General features: G+C 36.1%; 1 protein-coding gene across 1 annotated transcript in view; it reads left to right on the forward strand.

Annotated features, from left to right (window-relative positions):
* Positions 1 to 18,199, forward strand: part of LOC131077965 (uncharacterized) — a 65,505-nt gene extending 47,306 nt beyond the window's left edge. Inside the window, exons 2-3 of the mRNA XM_058015573.2 lie at positions 11,366 to 11,463; positions 16,211 to 18,199. Coding sequence (XP_057871556.1) covers positions 11,366 to 11,463; positions 16,211 to 17,132 — 1,020 coding nt within the window. The 3' untranslated portion in view covers positions 17,133 to 18,199. The remainder of the gene's footprint in view (positions 1 to 11,365; positions 11,464 to 16,210) is intronic.
* Positions 18,200 to 22,674: the final 4,475 nt, after the last annotated feature.

Below are 22,674 nucleotides of genomic sequence, written 5' to 3' on the forward strand. Positions count from 1 at the left end.
AACAAGAAAACAATCAAAAACAGGTATCCAATTCCTAGAATTGATGAATTGTTAGATGAGTTACATGGTGCTGTTTATTTTTCCAAAATTGATTTGAGGTCCGGATATCATCAAATTAAGTTAAGAGATCAGGATATTCGTAAAACTGCTTTTCGCTGTCATTATGGTCATTATGAATTTTTGGTTATGCCGTTTGGTTTAACCAATGCTCCGGCAACATTCCAGTCCTGTATGAATCATATCTTTAACAAGCAGTTAAGGAAATTTTTGCTAGTTTTCTTTGATGATATATTAATTTATAGCAAAACTTGGGAAGAGCACTTGAAACATATTGATATAGTACTTGGAATTATGGAATCTCAATCACTTTATGCAAAGGCTTCTAAATGTGAATTTGGCATGACAGAAATTTTGTATCTAGGGCATATGATTAGTGCTACAGGTGTACAGGTTCATCAGGAGAAGATAAAAGCTATTTTGGATTGGCCACCACCTCGTAATCTCACAGAATTAAGAGGATTCTTTGGTTTATGCAGTTATTACAGGAGATTTGTCAGAGGTTTTTCACAGCTTGGGGCGCCATTGACAGATCTTACCAAAAAGGGGGCGTTTCGATGGACTGAAGAAGCACAACAAGTTTTTGATAAACTCAAAGGGGTAATGAGTTCTTGTCCAGTACTTGCACTTCCAGATTTTACTTAGCCTTTTGTTTTAGAATGTGATGCATCTGGTGAGGGGATAGGAGCAGTTTTAATGCAGAATAAACATCCTATCGTTTATGAAAGCAGAAAATTAAGTAATCTTGAGAAGTTGTATTCTATCTATGACAAAGAAATGTTAGCAATCATGCACGCACTGGCAAAATTCAGACAATATTTGGTTGGTAGCAGATTTGTAGTAAAAACTGACCATAACAGTTTGAGATATTTCTTGGAACAAAAAGATTTGAATGACAGGCAGCAAAAATGGATCAGTAAGATCCAAGCTTATGATTTTGAAATTGAATATGTTAAGGGTAAAAGCAATGTTGTTGCCGATGCATTATCTAGGAGGCCTGAAATAAACGCACTTTCTGTAGTAACAGCTGACTGGAAATCTTTATTGCTGGTTGAATATTCTAAAGATTCTTTTGCATGTGATCTGATGGATGGTAATGTACAGGATGACAAATATAAAGTTGTTAATGATATTATTTATTACAAGGACAGGATTTACTTGGTTCCAGGATCGAAGTTGAAAGAAAAGGTCCTACAATCCGTACATGATATTCCTTTGGCAGGGCATCGAGGGTACTTCAAAACTTATCGACAGATAAGAGAAAGGTTCACATGGAAAGGATTAAAAAATGATGTCCTATGTTATGTCAAAGAATGCACCATTTGCTAGCAAAATAAAGCCGAACATACTTATCCTGCAGGACTATTACAGCCGCTGCCTATACCGGAACAGAAATGGGAAAGTATATCGATGGGTTTTATCACAGGTTTACTACGATCTCAAGGTAAAGATTGTATTTATGTTGTGGTTGATAGATTAACTAAATTTGCACACTTCTTTCCTATTACTACAGAGTTCACAGCTGTTCAGATCGCAGATTTATTCTTTAGGGAGATATTCCGCCTACATGGTTTACCAAAGAGTATAATAAGTGATCGTGATAGCAGGTTTTTGAGTATATTTTGTGGGGAACTTTTCAGATTGACAGGTACAGAATTGAATCACAGTACTAGCTATCATCCGCAAACTGACGGGCAGACGGAAATAGTGAACAAATGGATAGAGGGTTACCTTCGTAACTATGTAGCAGGCCATCAGAAAGCTTGGGTTCGTTGGTTATATCTGGGTGAATATTGTTATAACACTACATTTCATATGTCAATTGGTATGACTCCTTTTAAGGCATTATATGGTTATGATGTTCTTTCTTTTCTAGATCTGGCATTTGATTAGAGTAATGTTCCCAAGTCTCATGATTGGCTACAGGAAAGCCAGGATATCTTGAAAGCCCTTAAGAAGAATTTACAGTGTGCACAAAACCAACAGAAAATGTATGCAGATAAAAAGCGAATTGAACGTCACTTTGACGTCGGCGACTTGGTGTATCTTAGGTTGCAGCCATACTGGCAATCATCTCTCAAACGTAGTGGTGTTGAGAAATTAAAGCCTCGGTTTTATGGACCTTACCGTATTGTCAGGAAAGTGGGTGTTGTAGCATATGAGCTTGATCTACCAGCAGTTAGCATTATATACAATGTATTCCACGTTTTATGTCTCAAAAAAGCTTTGGGACAACAAGTGACAGTTTCAGAAGATTTACCACCAATGGATGAGGAAGGCAAATTAGAGATGATTCCTGAAGTGATTTTGGAGACTCGGGATAGACACTTGCGGAATAGGGCAATCACGGAATATCTCATTAAATGGCAAAATTTACCATTGGAAGATGCTACTTGGGAAAATGAACGAGTTCTTGAGCATTTGAATTTGTAGTTGCTTGTGGGCAAGCAACAAGAGGCAGGGGAGACTGTAATGTTCCCTAATATTTCATTAAGCTCCTAGTCTAAGTTAAGACTAGCGTATTAATTACTTTTATATTAGTTAAGCTTATCCGTTAATATAATATAATTAATTAATAAAATGCTCGAAGCTTTGCAAATAAGAGACCCATAGATTTACTTAATCATTGAAAGTTAGTTTTGGTTTTTACGGGATTCATACCCATCTCCGTTCTATTTGAAGGGGAAATTTGGATGATCGATGGGGCTGAATTATAGAAGTTTTCGAAAGAGTTTGACACTACTTTCTCTACGTGAGAAATCGTATGTCCCTTATTCGGCCTTTCGTCATAATTAATGTCTGACCTATTGGTTTTAGCCGGTAAAGAGTGGAATTGGTGAAGTGTCGGTGTTGGTCGTGGAGCTTTGCATTGGCATGAGTTTCGGATAAATCCAGTCGCAAATATCAGTGTTCGAGGCGGGGACTCCCGTATTAACCCCAAACGCAGTGCTAGTGTGTTATTCTCGTGCGTGGTATCGGTGTTCTGCAGACAAACAGTGACGGGAATTAACGGGAGCAACTACAGATGCAGAGCGGAGTGAATGACAAACGCAGGGGAAGCTGACAGACGTCGTGCGGGAGTGTTTGACAAACACGGGGAAAGTCTATGCAGATTACCGCCACAAGCCAAGAGCCCGAATATCGGGAAATGCTTCTATTGCCGTGAGTTGCACCGACGACGCCAGTGATCGTGACGGAGGAAGCTGCAGGATGATTGCGACACATGTGATTAACAGCCAGTCTTTGGCATTGTATTGTTGCGAAACTACAGGTTCACAATAAAATCAATGAAATATTTAGTCATACAGTCTGAATGCAATGAAATATTTAATTACACTGTGTTTACCAACAAACTGTGTGACAATGCTATGTGATTAAGAAGCGTGCAAGTAAATTCTGAAATGTATGAATTATATTTTGAGGCATTACAAAAATCAACCAGTTAAAAGTAATACTTCGCTGCATATTCTGGAATATACAAATTCACTTACAAACAGTCCTAATAAAGAATTTTACCATAGTTCTCTGTATAATCTGGAATGGACACATTTACTTTCAAACAGACCCAGTAAGGAATTTTACAGAACTTCTTCTTGTCCTTTTTGAAAGGGAAAGGCTTGGACTGAGTTTTACTCTTTGGGGCAGCCAACTCCATGCTTCGAGATTTTTTGACAACTTCTGCCAGGGTGGGTGGATCAAAAGCTTTGACCCATCCTCTCAATGGTTCTTCAAGTCCTTCAGTGAAAAGGACAACCAACCGCTTCTCTAAGATGCTACTCACCATGACTGATAGGTTTTGGAATTCAGTCACGTAAGTGTCCAATGAACCTTGCTGCCTCAGTTGTGCAAGTTCTCTAAACTTCACCTCTGGATCCCTGGTGTCAAATCTCTCAATTAGCTTGTTGGTGAAATCAGCGTATGTGGTGACTAAGTTGTGACCAACCCATGGTAACACCATTCGTGGGCCACTCCATCCAAGTGCAAGGTAGCAAACTTGATGGCGTCCTCCTCCGACATCGGTCTCAAGGACAAGTAATTGTCCAACTTTTGTACCCATGCTCTAGCTGTACTCTTAGCGCTTCCATCAAAGTGTGCTAAGGTCACTCTTCCAAGAGCTTGCTGGAAATCTCTTGGGGCAGCGACTTGTAGTCATTCCTCCTTCCTCTCTTCATTTTCTGATTCATGAATTGATCCAGAGTTAGGATATCTCGGATCTCATCAGGCAGGGAAGCATACTCTATGTAGCTGTTTCTTATTTCATCAGCTGTAGGTGTCTCTGTTTCAGTTTGTTGTACTTCTTTTGGCAAAAAGACATGTTGTAAAGGCCTTGGGGCTGAACCTCCATTGTTACTCCCGTTCCCATTGTCTACAGGAGCGTTAGAAGTGCTGGCTTCCGGACCATTGTTGGGTTGATTGGGGGTCCCAACAATGTTTTGGTTAAGCTTGGCCAGCAGTAGAGACATCATGTCCATCATGGCAGCAAATTGTCTATCTGCCTTCTTATCAGGTGCCTCATTCGGGTTTGTGGTCCTATCTGCCATTGAATCCACTGAATCTAAAGGATCTATATCCTTTCCTTTGTTTCTCAGTACTTCCGAGAAAGTATCCTCTTTCGGCACTATCAGAACCTGAAACTGCTGTCTCTTCTGCTCTCTGTTATAGTATCTAACGTCTCTGTCACTCATGGAGACTTCTGAATCCATTGACTCTCACAGGCTGGTAGGAAAACCAGCTCTGATACCACTGTAATATCCCAGTAATTTTTTTTTTTGAATTTTTAACAATAAGAGATACAAGCAATCACCACAACCCGTTAAGGTTAGAGAAATAATCCAAACTGCTGAAAGGGAACCCTTCCACCTTTTGTTCACCGAGAGCCTAGTCTGGGAGGGTGAGAGCATACGATGTTTCGGGGATCGTTAGCAACAATAATCAAACTGAAATTACAATGCCTGGGCGGCAAGCCAACCCCTTCTGCTTATCCAACATGATAGAAACCAAACTCTTGGCGATAAACCGGCCAAGGGAAAATGACAAGAAACTGAAATTCAATCACTCTACCGCATATTTCAGCGGGAGGACATTACATTAAACTATCACTCTACCGCATATTTCAGCAGGAGGACAATTGCATTAAACTTATTACTCGACCACTTATTCAGTGGGAGGATTGAGTACATAAACTGAATTTCAAAGTAAGAAGGCGGCTAAGCCAGCCTCTTCCACTTATGCAGTGGGAATTACAAAATAAGTTCAGCAAGAATGATTGATCAGTACTATTGAACAACCTTACAAAATTAGAGATGAAAGGAGACTAATGCAGATTTCTACAGCAAGAATATAATTTTCTGTTACAATCAATTTGCAAGCTGAAAATACAAAACAACAGCCCATGGAAACACCCAAATGCTCATAACTCCCTCATTTTTCATCCAATTTGACTCAAACCAGTCCCAAACCCACCGTAATTCACTCACAACAGCAACCAATCAAAACCACAATGCAAACAACCCAACAATTATTTGGCACGCATCCCAATGCAGGCACAAAACCCAACGCTAGACCTAGGAAGTTCGATTTTTTCTAGAAAAATCATTGCTGAATTAAACTTGCTAAAAATTTACACAATGTATTGCCATGGCTGGGAAGGAAGGATGAGCCGGTACCCAGAATGATGGAGTCGCCTAGTTAAGAGGTGTGAGCAAAATATACTTTAAGCAGTCCTGCGACCAGCAACCAGAAAACACTCAAATCCCACATAGAACACTCCACAATCTACAACTCATTCACCCACAACACTGGGAATACAAGGACACAGCTAGGTACTATCTTGCAAGTACGAAACTAAGACTTAGCTTGGAAGCCATACTTCGAAGCTCAGATTTTTCATTTGCCAAACTGGCAGCATAACGATGCAATTTTCAAAAGATGTCTCAAATGAGAGCCCAAGGCTCTTATTTATAACTCTTCAACAACCAAAATCAAATGCAAATTCCTCCAAACGCCACTCCTTCATTTGCATTTCATTTCACCCAAGTGTAGCGCCACTTTTCATAAGTCAAACCTCACGCCAAAAGGGGAGGGACCCACGTTAATTACTTGGCAAATAATGGAGATGCAATATAACATAATATTCCTCTAAAATATTTCGCCATCCCATAGTACACGAGTTTCGCCAAACACTTAGGATAAAATAGGCATTAATCCCAATTTTAATAAATCAGTCGCAAATAATCAGATTAATTAAATATTAAACCTTAGGATAAGGAAATAATATTTTATTATGTCGCATATGACTCCCGTACTGATTATTAACACAACTAGGATGAAACTGAGCTAGGACGACCACAAAACTGCTGCAGAATCAGAACCCTGTCTACTGCCAAAAATAGAATTGTGCCACACTGCCACTTACTAAAAATAGTAAGTCAAGAACTAATGCTTAGAAAAGCATGATCATCGCATCCAAAGGCAAAACATGGAGAGCTCAGTAGGATAGTAACACCAGAATGGCCATTCCTTGACTTCCTAAAAATAGTAAGTCCTCGTTTCATCAATGTTGGACCCCTCATTCTTCATTCCACCTAGCCTACGGGTCTCAGGAATAGGCTAATGGACCATTGGAAGGTCATCAGTGAGAAGGGGACATTACAGAAATCCCTTGTTAGTGCTCCCTCTCCTTCGAACAATTTCATCGGCTCTTCCTCGGGATTGCTGTCGGTCCCCTTGCTCACTGGTTGCCCCATTATCATCGTGCCATGTAGTATATTCCCATCATTCCAAGTTTAATTTGGCAACGACGCCAGATGTTTTCCCTCGAGGGGTGTGTGTTTCAATAGTGCATAATAGTACAAAAATGTAGGAAATTTGACAGTATACAGCAATGCAAGTAAACAAAAGAACTGAGATGTATGTATTCTTTAATGCCAAATGCTAGTACATTCAAAACATAACTTTCTTTGACAATATCTACATAACTTTCTTTGACAATATCTACCCACTGAAATAGGAAACCAAGTACATATATATAGGTGTCGGTGTAGGTTGTCCAGTGCCAACTGCCAACAATTGTCACGGAACCACCGGCCCTTAACACACGTAACGTTTTAATTACAATATGACATAATTACCCGACAACATCATTCTCTGAAATAGTGATTTGAAGAAACCCATGATTCACATCAATCATCCAATACCCCGCAGGATGGCAAGATCATACTCTGATACCACTATAATGTCCTCGACTAAAAAATTATGATTATTTTCAGATCTGAAAATGAATTTACCAATTATGCCAAATTCACCAAAAAATGCCAAAACTAGTTAACTAGTTCTTGCACAAAGAGGACAACAAGTTAATGACATTTCCAAAGAACAGCATTAAATTGATTTTCTGATATAAACATCATATGTACAGGTCTGAAAATATGATATAATAACAGCAACAAAGCTTTAACTTCACACTCCAAAATCTCACACAAATTCACAAAACTAGACTACCCGATTTGCCCCAAACTTCACCAATTGAAATAGTTTTCTCACCAAATGAAAGTAACAGCATATGGACCTGATTACAAACTGAATAACAGTAGCATACTGCTGTGATACGTCCGCAATACTCAAAACTAACAGCAAATTACACAACTATGTTTGAAGAATCCTCAAAACACCGCATGAAGAGCATCCACACACTAAAAGAAGAAACTAACAGTTTTACAAAGTTTTCTTTAGCCCAAATGCATCTCTGGATGAATGAATGAATGACGGGATTTTAATAACGTCCATGAGACCCAACGGTCTAAGGGACCAAGAGACAGCAAATTAATCTGATTTCGAGTTCTTTTCTAAATTCTTTCTCTTATTATGGATCGAGTAAGAAACTTGCTGTTTTGTAAAGCCTTGTCTCTTCAAAAAGCTCATTCAAACTGTCCACCTTTAAGTAGTTATCAAATAGACTACGAATATCTTCATACGCTGCACACTCTTTGATGAAATGCCATTTTGTTTCCACCACTCCCTTGCTGAAAAAAGTGCACATCCTTTCTTCCCAGTCTTCTTTGGGCACCTTCCATCTACGAGTTTCACATCTCAAATGATAATAGATAGTCATGAATTGTGCAATTAACATTTTAGCCTTTCCCTTAATCATAGATTTCAAATAAACTTTTTCATCATGCTTTCATATGGGGTCAAGTTCTTTCATATAGTATGTTTTTTGTCTGCCTAACTGTTTTGTCCACATGGCATTCTTGAATTTTCCTAACACCCACTCTTTTATCGCCTCGTTAGTGTTAGGACAATCATGTAGGTTTATTTCCCACTTGTTCAACCACTTGCAATTCTGTTTCTTCAAAGTCTTTGCCCTTTGACTTGAGATAAGATTTGATTGTCCTTTTGGCTTTGAAAATGAATGAACAATAATAAATATTAAATGAATCTTTCTTCTTATTCTTACCTAATTAACCCATAAATTAACAAAGTGAGTTAATATTGACCCAAATCCAATTTTAAACAAAAGGGTGTAATGTCCCCTTTCTAGCACAAGTTGTATGAGGTTGTCATTAGTCTATTTCTCCATGGTCCCGTAGGATAACCAAGACATTTAAGGTATCTTGAGGATATTTGGCTTAGGCAGTTTCAGTTGCAATCGATTTTGATGTGTTTTGATGTGTTTTTGAGATACTATTAATAGTAAGTCTGCTGGGCCATGTCTGGATTGACAAGAAACTCATAAATAATATCCTGATGATGATAGTTGTTGTTTTTGACTGGAGCTTTAATAATCGTTTGCGATTATTAATTTATTTATCAATAAAGTTAAATTAAATATTTAACTTTATTAATGTGGGAACTTAAGTAAAGGGGAAAGTTATTTAAAAATTAAAAGTTCCCTTTCACTAAAAGTACTTGGAGACTTGAATATTAAAAGGGAAGTGTTTTATTTATCCCACATTGGCTAGAGATGTGTGTGGGCTCTCTTGGGAAAGTTATAAAAGACTCTTTAAGAGTTATTTTTGGATATGCTGGTTTGAATTGGTAATTTGTGAATTAATTGGAGAGTTCATCTTCAAGGGTTTGTGAGGACGAAATCCCTCATGAATGACTTTTTGCTGTTGCAAGATACAGCTAAAGGAATTAATGGTGTTTCTACTTTAGGAGGCACATTGAGCTTGAATTGAAAGATATTTTCAGGTTACAGGTTGTAAGGTATTTTGAGGTTATAGGTTGTATTTCCAGATTAAGCTTATTGCTGCATTATTTCAGTTTGGAAAGGACGACTTCACAAGGGAAGAGCTGAGTTATTTAATTGTGAAAACTCCCATATCTGGGCCGTACATTCTGGTACAAGAAGCTGTCCCAAATGCAAGGTCGACTTGACCATAGGGCTGAGTGTTGCTGATATCGAGTTTGCTGAGTGATGAAAGGGATTTGAAGAGACATTATTTCAGTTAACGTGAGTTCTTAGAACAGCGATAGTGTTCTATTTGCTGGCCGTACTGCATTAATATTGCTGTAGCTGCATATTTGTACTGGTTGTACACTTCCAGCCTGGGCCGTGCCTCTCCTTATTTATTGGGCATTTACATATTTACTGGGTGTGGGACTGCTGGCTTTGGCATCTAAGGGTATAAAGGATTTATGTCTGCAACTTGAAGGTCTTCCATTGCTGATACCAATTAGCTGTACCACCTAGAGTGTAAAATTTGCAATCCAAAGACTTGGTACTACCTTCTTGTGGCGTCATTACTGCTGGTGAAAATCTGTAGCAGACTTAGGGCATCATTATCATGTATTGAAGACATTACCAGGTCTGAGATGTTTTTTTAATTTGATTTGTAATGATTGGAACAAGTTATATGAAATCTAGATAAGTTTGTGATATCTGGAATTGATTGTTTATGCTAAGTTGCAAAGCATTAAGTTTATGTATTGTTTCCTATATTGAATGAAATCTGAAAGTTCACCTAGCAAATAACAACAAACAAACATATACAACTGCATACTGAGAGCAAATCAGAAAACTCCGTAGTCAGCTTGCAAGCAAACTGTTTGACGAAATTACAGTGTGTGGAAAAGGCATGAAAAGGTGTTTAGCAAGGGGGCATCTTACAAAGGACACACGACACATTTGGATAATTGAAACATAATATTTCTCTCACAAGTAGAACTACAATAGGTCTAAAATATGTAGAGCTTGTGATTGATCATTCTTGTTACCATACATTCCATATAGGCATCCTTGTTATGTGTCCAATACACAAAAACCTACGGATGAACATCCTATTGCTACCCAATTGGCAGGGTTGAGAACCCTTATCTTTTTGAAAAGTTTGTCTTCTCTACCAATCTTCATAGCCCTTCGTCATAAGAAATTTGGCAAGATTCTTCTTTTCCCTTAAATGTTCTTAATTCAAAAACTTAAAGGGCCCTCGTTTTTTATTGTTGGGGACTCCAACTTTTTCAGATTGATGATGAGAACTGGCATGTGAGTATAGGCCAATGTATGTCATTTTCCTGTATAATTGCCATGTCAGTGACCCCTACTATCTTCTTCTTGTCAGAACAATAAGGAAATATAGGCTACTAAGGCCATAATAGTATCAAGATTTTAAAAAGTCTCTAAGGCCATGATAGTATCAAGATTTTTAGGCTGTAATATTGGGAAGAGCTTTCCAAACTAAATGCTAAAGAGAACTTCATCATATACCCTTTAACATTATTATCAGGATTTTGTCTTTGCCATCACTAGTTTGAATGCTGAGAAAGAGGAATTAACAACATGAACAAACCTAGGCGGGATTACAGTTTGCAGCACGAATCCCAATATTAGAAGCCTGAATATGATCAGCATTATGTCCGATAGGAGTCTCTTGTACTAAACCTTGTGAAACTACCATTTCTCATGAGATCAACCATTGAAGGGACAACAAACTGTTGGAGTGTGGTAGATGATAATTACATTATTGTAAGGATTTGATGTTATGGAAATTTCAAGTACTCAAAGTCTTCAACTAATGGAACTAATAACTCTTTAAATAATTCCATAAATGCAAATCTTCTTTGTGGATCCCAAGTCATTCCTCATTTAAAGGGCGCAAATCCTAAACAAGTTGAGGAATGCTAGCTTTTGATTTTGTTCTTGGTTTAAGGTCATATATTTAATTTTGTGAGATAAACAGATTTTAAGATTATGACATTATAGTTTGACTTTTGCTTGACCAATTATAAGGTGGGAGTATTTGTGGATTTTGTACCATTTAATATTATTCAATTTGTTATTATTATTATTATTATTATTTTTTGACAGTTTGAGCGTGGATTCAATGGAGTAGAAGCTGTTATTGTGGATACGTTTCCTATCATAAAGTACAACCATGAGATGTTTACTTCCATAGAAGATGCCGTGTAAGTTTATTTACTTCTCCCTGCTTCTCCCCCACCCCCTTTGTCACAATGCTATGATTGTGTTATGTACTTTTATAATTTATGATTTCTTGTTTGAAATTCATGACATTGAAGCAAGCTAGACCCAGGTGATTTGACTACTTATACTAATGACTAATAAGAAAAAGTTAGCACTATGTTCAGTATGAGTAACAATATTTGGCAGACAATATCATAAATAATTGTAGCTTGCCTTGTCAAAAAGTATACAATGGTACAAGCAAAAAGTTGTAGTATAAATAGAAATATGAACAGCAACATAAGCATATAGAATGGGGAGAAACAGAGGACATACACAACATTGATTGTGTTATCAATAACAAAAGATGTCGCAAATAGAAGGCAATAGAGTGTGAACGCAGGATCTCCTTGTCCAAGTCTGTTGTGACCATGGGTATGAACTGGTGGTCATAGAATTGAACAACTTAAGAGTTAATATAATGCATGATTTAATGTGAATCTCAAATGTAGCTGCCCCCTTTTGTCAACTGGTAATTTAATGATTGATTCAAATGTTTTTTTTAATGAAAAAACTTTGTTTGCTTCGTTTTTGTGAAAATATCACAATACAAAACTTGCAAATCTTAAAGTTCAATTGAAAATTGATTCTTAGTGAAAATTTAAAAAATTGAGAGATGTCGATGCAGTTGTTTTGTATGGCCAAATTTTGGCTGTTGACTATACTTCCATTATTGATCAATTTCTCCTTTGTACGGTTCCCTCTAAATTTTATTGTTTTACTAATTGTTCTGCCTTACAGACTTAATCTAGTGGATTTATGCCTTTTGACAGTGCTCTTGGGTGTTCTGATTTCCAATTCTTTGGCTGTGTCCAATTTTGACACAATTCTCAAAACTCTTGTGATTTCTCTCTTGATTCAGAAAAAGCTGTAGAATTTAACTCTCAGGTGGTGAAGACTTACATGGTTAAAACCCATGAAATCAATGAATTGAATGGTCAAAATCCAAAATCTTATAAAAAATTGTGTAAAGAACCGCAATGATTCTTCAGATCTTAGTATTTGAAATGTGAGCCTTTTGGCAGCGTGTGGGTGTTCAGCAACACCCAACTTTCTGGCAATGCCCAACTTTGTGGTAGTGTCCAATTTTGTCACACGCTTATCTTTCTTGTGCTCTCTCACAATTCTGCAAAATTTGCGTAATTCAACTAATGGCTGGGAAAGAATTTATTTGGCTAAATTATGAAACCTTTGAAATCCAAACTTTTGTAAGAAACCACGTAAAGGGCCTCAATTTTTATTTTAATTTTTTTAATGGTTTGAACTGTGGCCTTTTTGAGAGTGCTCGAGTGTGTGTTGTCTAATATTGACACAAGGCCCACTGACTTTTAATCTCTCCTTGCTGGCAAAGATTTGTTGAGCTGAAGCTTGTAACCCTCAAAATACAAAAAAAATAAAATGTGTAGAGGGCCTCAATTTGTTTTTTCAAAATTTAATATTCGAAATATGTGTCACTCATCATCCTTCACCTCATACAGATCTTTTGGACATGTATGGCCTGGTCAGAGGCTTATACACCTTGTCATCAATTTACCATCAATATTGAATGTTTGGGTGACAGTAGTCCTTTTATCAATGCACAGCCAACCTGTATGGCCATGCCAGAACAGCTAATGCACAACCAACTTGTATAAATTGTCAATGCTTTTGCAGCCGTACATGCCTTGATATTTGTCCAGACTGCTGCTGCCTTAAACCTTTTTGTTGATTGGATTATTTTCTTAGCTTTTTTTTGTTGTTAACTTGATTTTCTTCCTTTATCTTTGGCCAACTAAAATGATATGCAAGTCCCTGTCAAACATAAGACTTATACCCAGTCAATTGTAAATATGTCTTTTATTGGGGTCATCATTGCTATTTTTTCTGAATTCATATTTGCATTGCTGTCTTCAATAAACAAAATTAGGGTTGTACCTCACTTGGTGGTGATTGACTCTCTAGTTAGCAGACTTCTTCTTCACCACATGCTTGGTGGTCTTCTTCTTCACCATACTCTAAATAGTTATTTAGTTTCAGCAACTTCATATCTGCCTACCACTCTAATTGATTCATCTTAGTAAATATTTAAAAAATGGAATGGAAGGAAAATTAAACAACAAAAAAGTATTCATATTTCATTCATTCAAAATGTTATACAATGTACATATTTATCAATATGAAATGACTGTTCAATTCATCTTCTAGTGTATCTAGGAAATATAAAATATAAAATATAAAATATTAGTGCACTATATGTAGAATTATGTACAATAGTATTACATTAGCCCCTTAATCCAAAAGGATATTGGTAAAACCATTGTTTGTGTTGTGCATTAGTCAACTTGTTTATGGTGCCTCATTTTCTTGATATAAAGCTTCAATCTTCTACAAAAGGTTTTTCTGTGATAGTTTGTTCCCTTTGCAATTTTAGAAATTTCAAGAACCAAGATATTGACTTGGTAAAGACGTAACTTTGTTTTCTTAAGTTGAATTAGCTATCCATGATGCTATACCCTATTTGATAGAATACTATAACTGCTTGCTATAAAATTTGCGAATTCACTACCATTTTCTATTTTGTGTGATGAATAAATTTGTAGAAGAAGATTGTTAAACTCTGTCACTTCTATCTCCAAAGAGAGTGAGAATTGGAGAGCCCAGGCTGATTGTGCCTATGAGTAACCCAAAAGTGTGCTACAATTACATCATGTGGCCTGAAAATTGGATAACCTAGGCTGATTGTGCCCATGAGCAACCCCAGAGTTTGCCAAAGCATGCACTGAATGTCCTGACTTCTGTCAGGCTAAAAATGTGAATCACTTTCTGTCCACAATGCTCTCAAATAAAGGCACATGACACAAAAAATTGCTCTTGTAACAGGAAACATTGCATAAAAAATGAAGGCATATGATGATCTCACCCCATGCAGTCATCAAACACCATAATGTATTGTGTAATCTCGTGAGTTTAGATGTTGAGCTCAACATTATTTACTGCTGCAATGATAAATCGTCAATAGACAATGTGAACTTTTCAAGTACCATTCTTGAAGAACTCAAAATCTGAATCCTAATGTCCTCCTTGTAAGATGAGAGTGGAGAGCTATTGCAAAGGTCCCCTAGAAAAATAACATACATGAACTTGTGTATAGGGTTGCTGCAAAGCTGCCCTTGGAAAGAGATGCACAACTCAATGACGTCCTCTTGGGTTTTCATCACATGTCTCTATTAAGCTGCCCTTTTGGGTTGTCAACAGGACGGGGAGAGTTTGTAAGCTGCCCTTTTCAGGCTTTCAACTTACAACTCAAGTGCAAAAGTATATCAACAATAGCCTATGTTTGTAGCCTCAAATTATCTGTATTGAGCTGCATATCTAGCAGTCTTAGCATGCTCATTATCAATATTCCAATCAGAATGGGAAATTATAGGTATTAAGTGCATAGTTATCCTTTGTGAGAATTGAGTGCAACTCTATAATTCTCTTAGCAGGTTGTCTCTCAATAGTAGAAGAATTGATAATATCTGTAATGCTAAGCTCATTATTAATTGGATTGAGCTCATTATTAATTGGATTGATAGCAACATCCACATCAGAGTAGACAAGCTCAATAAGATCTCATACCAACCCTCAACAATATTTGTAATGCTGAGCTCATTATCAATTAGATTGACATCTACATCAGGAGTAGACGAGCTACCATTTCATATACTGTTGTGAATAAATTTTTTGACATTTATTATGGTGATGTTCACAGTCAGAAAGTCTATTTGACCTCTCACACTGCTTAGTTATATAATATCAACACTTTTAGCTGCAGTATCAGTAGTGCTTTTAGTTATGTCTATTGTAATAGGATCAAGCTGAAGGTTAAAAATGCCTTGGCCTTTAATAGCTAGTGGAAATTTTGAATGTCTAAATTTGTTTTTTCTAGGTACTCACTTATTGTAACCCTGTTCTTATATTAAAATTAATGTTTCCCCCTTTTTCTTGAAGGATACAAGCAACTACTGAATCCAGAAAATATTTTTTTTTTGAAACTATGTATCTAGATTCTAATACACTTTTGCCATCCTACAGGCAGTTTGTTTTGACAACGATATAACTTTGAAACATATTTATAGAGCAAGCTGTCCATTCACAAAGAAGCATGCTTCACATGTCCTTTCATAAACTGGGCTGAGCTTTACTCCAGTAACAGAATAACTTATCCTTCTGAACTCTATACATTATGGTCTTTAAATTTTAGAACTTATAATAAATACTTTTTACATGAGATGGTAATCTGTGGCTTATAGTACATATGCCTTCCTATTCAATCTACTTACATGATACCACCTCCTTTATGAGGTGTCCCTAGCATTCACAACATGTATATTGCAAGGAATTAACATTTGAGAAGAAAATAGACATTTAAGTTGGTCACATTATATTGCCTGATTCAAACCAATTTTGAGACATGGCTGTTAGTACAGCTTCCATTAGGTAGTAGCTCAGTTGGTCATCTTTTGGATAACGTTGTCCTAAATTGCTTATCCAAATTTCTTTCTATCCATTTGACTTGTTTGTGATTGGTCTGTAAATCCATACAAAGTTCTTACACATTCATGTGGCTTTAAATTTAGCCAGTTTATTTCACTATGTTAATATTAATTGTGTATGATCTTACTACTGAGTACATTGCGATTGTTTTACTTAAATGTGCTTACACAGTTGCACAGTATGCCTTGGAGAATATGAAGAGAAAGACATATTGCGTGTGTTGCCCACTTGTGGCCATGCATTTCATATTAATTGTATTGATGTATGGCTACGACAACACTCGACATGTCCTGTGTGCCGATTATCTCTTCGCACTTCTTTTGATGAAGGAGCCATACTGTCTCCATACTTAACCATAGCAGCCCAGTCAAGGTATAGTACCAGAGCAATTTCAGAGAATCTATCAGAAAATTCCTATCCCGAGTCATTCAATAGCAACCAATATCAGTTTGGAGCTAGAGTCCATGGTCAAGAGTGCTCTGTAATTTCCTTTTCTTCAGAGCAAAATCAATGTGGAAGTGGCTTGCATGAGATGGACAAATTTGATAATGAAAAGCAACACAGTTTGTACTATGTCAGCAAAAACAACCAGGAAGTTGAGGATCTATCACCTTTGCAACTAAATGATGCTGTAATCAATCATAATCAATTTAAATCTACAGATCTTACTCAAATTGTAATTGATAAGGAGGACAGCAGGCATAAGCCTTGTGAAATTTTGGAGAACAGGAGCATGGCAGTGGGCAATCTGATTGTTGTTCAAGATAGCCAAAAAAGCTGTGTTTCTGTTCAAACTGATTCTAATGAAATCACTGGGATTGCACGTTCATCTGAAGATCAACTGAAGAAGAATATTGGGAGTTATGTACAGGCTGTTGAAATGTCTGACAGACTAGGTAAATTTCACACGGTTTCAACTGCTTCAGGTTTTACTGAAACTGACATGTCATCAACCATAAGTGGGAGACAGAATGCAGATGGCATTGTATCTACAGATAATTCTGGCACATGTGAATGTTTGAAAAACAAATCAATCTTCTCTCATATTGAAGATGGAAAATGTACACTTAAAAGCAAGGTTGATTTTTCTTGAGAGAATAGCTGAAGATGGAAGCTTATTGGCTGTTTGTGATGTCAGCAGTGGTGACTCAGTGTTCCCATCTTGAAACGCTAGTTCTAATACAATCTAATGGTTCTCTTATATATTCGTCATACATAGATTAGATGGCAATGTTTATTTGAGAGTTCTGTGAGAAAGGACTTCAAGAAAAGGCTAAACAAGCAAAGCTTAATTCCAGTGTCCAAGGTATTTTGTGGCAATGTGACTGCATAGATAGCTCAGGTAGAGTATTTATTCACAATATGGATGAAAATTTTAATGAAGTCTTTGTTAGTGTTTCCGTACACATCATCATGATGACTCATTTTAGCAAGAGGGGTACAAAGAAACTAAAATACTGATTTTTAATGTCATGGAGCTTCAGAATTAGATTTAAGGACTGTACAGCAGTTTTAATAGCCTGAGAAAATGCAGAGCTGCACGCCAGCCAGAAACAAAACCTAGACAAGAAGCTTGCTTCTTTTGATATTCAGAGCAATTGAATGGACGGTGAAGCCCTGGAAAAAGCCCAGTTAAGTGGCCGTCAGTATCTCCCAAAAATGATGCAAATTCAGGCAACAATATCAGCTTGTTGCATTTTATCAACATGTTCAAGGCTATTCAGATCCTAAAGTTCTTGGGACAAACACTGAATGAGCATTTTGCTACTTTTGAAGACATTGTAAATATAGTTATTGTGGACCTGGACTAACAAAACACATTTAAGAATCCTGTTCTTTTGAAACATTGAGATATGGATAGTAGCTGGAGCGATGCCACAACTTTGGAAAGAGATTTTTGAAACCTTATGAATGATGAAGGGAACTTTTTTGAGACATGGTAGAATGACGGAACTGCTATAAAAACTCCAAGGGTTGCTTATCATATACAAGGTTGCTAATTGTTCCACAGAGAAGTGATGGTCTCTAGAATCTAGATGATCTAGATGGCTTGTACATAAAGTGGTGAAATAAAATGGATGTTCTCAAGTTTGAGATCCCAATTAAGGTACCGTGTTATCATATTTACCATTTACTTAACAAAGTGTTTTACATTTTTAACCTGTTATTCTCACATTTGAACACAAGGGATACACTAGCTTTTAAGATTCAGAACCAATAGCTACATTTTAGATAAATTTACACCAGTACAAAATGCTTGAATGATAAAGTGTAGTAATGTGCGAGTGCAATTTTATTGGCATCCTCACTTCGACAGTATATTGGACATACTTTGCTTAAGTCTACTCATCTTGGCTGGTAGTTTTACACAGGTTCATATTCCTCCCCCATAATTTGGACTGAATAATGGCAATCTTGCTCAAGTAATATTTTCTGTTGTTGTTGATAGCATTACATTTCTGCATTTCAATCTCTCATAGGATCATTTAATCTGCATTTAGACAGGAATGTCTTTTGGCACCACTAAAGCATGTAAAAAAATAATTTAAGGTGGATTGTGCGAAACAGGCAACCAAACATAGACTATCATTGTATTAATGATGTTGCATGTAAATAAGCATTTAAATTTATCAAGAAAAGCTTCTTGCCAGCGCTTGCCTTAAAGTTTTGCAATTATGAGAGTTTATAATTTGGTCCTATCACATTGATAAGTTCAATGCAGGAAGAGCTATAAATTTATTTTTTCAAAAAATATAATAGCATCCTTATTAGCAAAAAAATGAATATTAGCACAAAGTTCCTCCCTCTACATCATTCTCACAAGTTTAGAAAACCTAAATGTTAATTACTTGTTTTCTTTGACATCTAGAAGATGACTTTTCTTTTGGGGGATAATGCAAAGTTGCATGGACATGGATATGAATACAAATACGGATATGGTCATGTTTTAAGACACCCAATATGGATATGACATTCATAAAAAGTACATATATTTAACACAATTTTCTAAGTTATTAGAGAAAATTTTCATTACTTTAAAAGCAATACATACACATAATTGCTACATAAATAATTATAAGTTGATAATATGCAAAAATAGTAGAATTTTATAAGTTGATAATATGCAAAAATAGTAGAGTTGCATTGGAAGATAACCTAAAAAAATGGGTTGCTGAAATAGAAAAACATTTCATTTGTCTTTACCTAAAAAAATGGGTTGCTGAAATAGAAAAACATTTCATTTATCTTTCTCACTTGGTGTAGGTTTTGTTTATACCAAAAAAAATTGCATGAATGAAGTTTTCTTAAATTAAGTTTAGGAAGATTTACGTCAAATTTTTAAACAATCAAATCACATAGTAGTTAGCATAGTTGGAAAATCAAGGTTTTTTGGGCACATGTGGGTACATTATGCTACATGTATTTGGGCTGTATTGAATATATATATGTTTCAGTTACGGGGATACACGTCCCTAGGGAGGGACAAAGGAGTATCTGGCTAATTTGGAATAATGTAGTTAGCATACAATGCCTTTATTATATTTTGTTATTATGATTGTATCCAACTATGTATTAATTGTTTGTTGGATTTCAAGAAGTTATAGGAGTCAGTAGAAGGTCGTTTTTTGTTGGGCAACTGGTGGGAAGTTCTAGATGAATTTTTTGTAGTTAGAGAAAGTAGTCTGATCTTTGGTCTACTTCTGTAAGAACTTCATATGTGAGTAAAGATATATTTTATTACTCTATCTATTCATTATATTAGGTATTGGTTTCATTAGAAAGAAGAGTACAAACAAGGGAGAGGTCCTAATAAAAAGAATTTTTGGAATCCAAAAAGGCATTTGATGCCTACTTAAAACATTTGTTCCTTTCTACTTTTGTTTATCACTATTATCCTTAAATTTTGTCAAAGCAAATTAGTAGGGGCAGCTTGTGGGATTAAGTCTCCCCTTTATAGTGAGGGGAGGTTACCCTTTAATAAAAGCAAGTGAAAATATCACATTGAATTGAATAGACAGACGTCCTTATATACATACAAGCTTGCTTTGTAAAAGATGAATCCTTAAATTGCAATACTTGAAGAAATTAACACTTATTTTCCTCTTTATGATGAAATTGACACCTGTATTCCTCTTTATGATGCCTATTTGTGACAAGATATTAATCCACTTGAAATAAACAAAGCAATTAGTGGGGAATGATGGATTTATAAATGTATTACATTGATGAGTACTAATCTTGCAGAAATAAAAGCAATGAATTTGGAAGACTGAATATGATATTGCAAGATGGACATCTTCAAGGCCTAAGAACCTTGCAAGGTGCCTCTTGAGTTATATCCATGTTCTTTACAATTGTACCAAGTACTCTCATATGCTGCCTCCTTATTGTCATTTTGGGATGATGACTACAAATGATACGAGTTTGCCTATTTAAAACATTTCAAGTAGTTACTGTAGACGTATAAAAATGACCATATTCCTAAATGAATATTTTATGTTCATTTCTCTATTTAATTATATCCAATTTAATTAAATTACTCGTATTCCTCTATTTAATTAAGTAAATTACTCAATTAAATTCACTATACCCATTTAATAGAATAAATTCATTTTATTCAATTAAAGCCTCTATCCTCTTTTTAATTAAATTCAAATTTAATTAAAATAGTTATCCTAAATTAAATAAATCTAATTTATTTAATTGCAACCAAATTGAATTAAATTCAATTAAAACCCATTATCCCTTCATCCACTTGCAAAATCCTACACCTCCCACTTGCATCCTAACCATCTTCTTAATTTCTTCTAGAATCTATCTAATCCTAATTAATTAGCCCAAACCTATCCATTATCCTTTTTCCCTAAATTTGAGGTCGTCACTTTTCAAGTTTGGAGTAAAGTCTTCAAAAAACATTAAAGCCTTTATCCATTCAACAAATTTGTCCCCAAAGTCTTTATAACCATTAATGGTTAACTCAACCCTCTAGCATGGTTAAAGAATTTCTCTAAACTCAACTTCCATGTAACCCAAGGGTCTCATCAAGCATTTATTGCTTTGACCATGGTTATCCTTAATCTTTTGCACAAGAATTTATCCTTTGGATAAAAGCTTTATCCAATGGGTAATCTTAACTTAACCTTAACCCTTAACCCCTAGGGTAACCATGAGGTCTTCTCAAGCATTTAATGCTTCTTGCATCTCCTCTCAACCAACCTTATGTTGACAATTGTCACCATTTCATTGGTGCCAATTGCAAACATGGATTCCCAACTTTCAAACTCAACCCTTGATTGCCTCTTTCAATCCTGACCATCCATTGCCCTATTTTTGCTATAAATAGAGCTCTCATCCCTCCATTTTTCATCATCCAAGTCTTTAGCATCACACTTATACTAAAATCCATTCAAGCTTTCATATATCATTTATGCTCATCATTTAGCCTCTCTTTTAAATAGGAATTAATCTAAATATGTAAATTTAGAGTATGTTCCTTATCATTTAGCTTAATCATAGATTACTATAGCATGCTAGGATAGTCTTGTTTGCTAATCTTGTCATCTTATAACTAGTTTATTGCATTTATAGGATCATGCATAGCTTAGGATGCATTTCTTCTTAAAATCAATAAAAGCATCCTTCATTCTTGCATTTGTCATCCCTAAACCATTTTGCTCAGTGATCTGAGAGCAAAAACATTGGTTTGAGGGATCGTGTAAGATAGAGAACCATGGAACCAACCTTGGGAAGCTGAGCCATACTTCATAACTCCATAGCTTGCACCAAGAAGTTCTGTGGGTGTGTGAGCAAGGCTCCCTAGAGCTTCGTTTTTCACATTTCGAGTTCTATCGACCCGCTTTTCCCGTATACATTTTTGTTGCCCACCGTGGGGCATCACCCCATCTATCAAATCGGTTTTTGAATTTAACCACTTTTGCAGGTTCGCGGGAAACAAGAATCAGCGCGTGGGAAACATTTCCTAGCGCATGTAGTTAACAGCCTAGCGCATCCGGCTTACTATTCAGCGCGTTGGGTCCATCATCTAGCGCGTGAAGTCTTTTCCTTAGTGCATCATAATACTAATATTTTCCTGTAGGTCTCGGCGCGGTAGAAAAATAGAGCAACGCCTCCAGAACACAGAGTAGCGCATCCTGAAAACAGTATAGCGCACCTCTGCCTTCTTTAAGCGCATCACTGTTATTTTGTAGCGCGTGCAGTTTGTTCTGAAGCGCATCATAGACAGATAGAGATAAGAAAAATAAAATCTGTAACCGAGGATAAAAATTAGACTTGTTGAAGTCCACCCGCTATCTAACGTTTTTCGCTTGTTATTTTGTAGGATTCTAACGATTTTATTGCAGATAGGAGCTTAGTCTTAAGATTATTAAGATAGTTAGAGTTTTTACTAACTTAGTTAAGTTAGTTTAAAATTTGAATTTTTTCTTAAAATTGAACTCACTCTATTTTTGGGCTATAAAAACAACCACAATCAGAAATTTTCTTGCTTTCATAAGAGAAAAACTTTATTTTGGGCTCTAAAAAGAACAATACAAACTTTCCTTTTTGCAAAAGTGGCTTTAAAAAGAACCTCACCGTCCTTTGGTGTATAAAATGATTCATTTTAAATTTTTGCA

The sequence above is a fragment of the Cryptomeria japonica genome, chromosome 5 (assembly GCF_030272615.1).
Source record: "Cryptomeria japonica chromosome 5, Sugi_1.0, whole genome shotgun sequence".
Lineage (NCBI taxonomy): Eukaryota > Viridiplantae > Streptophyta > Pinopsida > Cupressales > Cupressaceae > Cryptomeria > Cryptomeria japonica.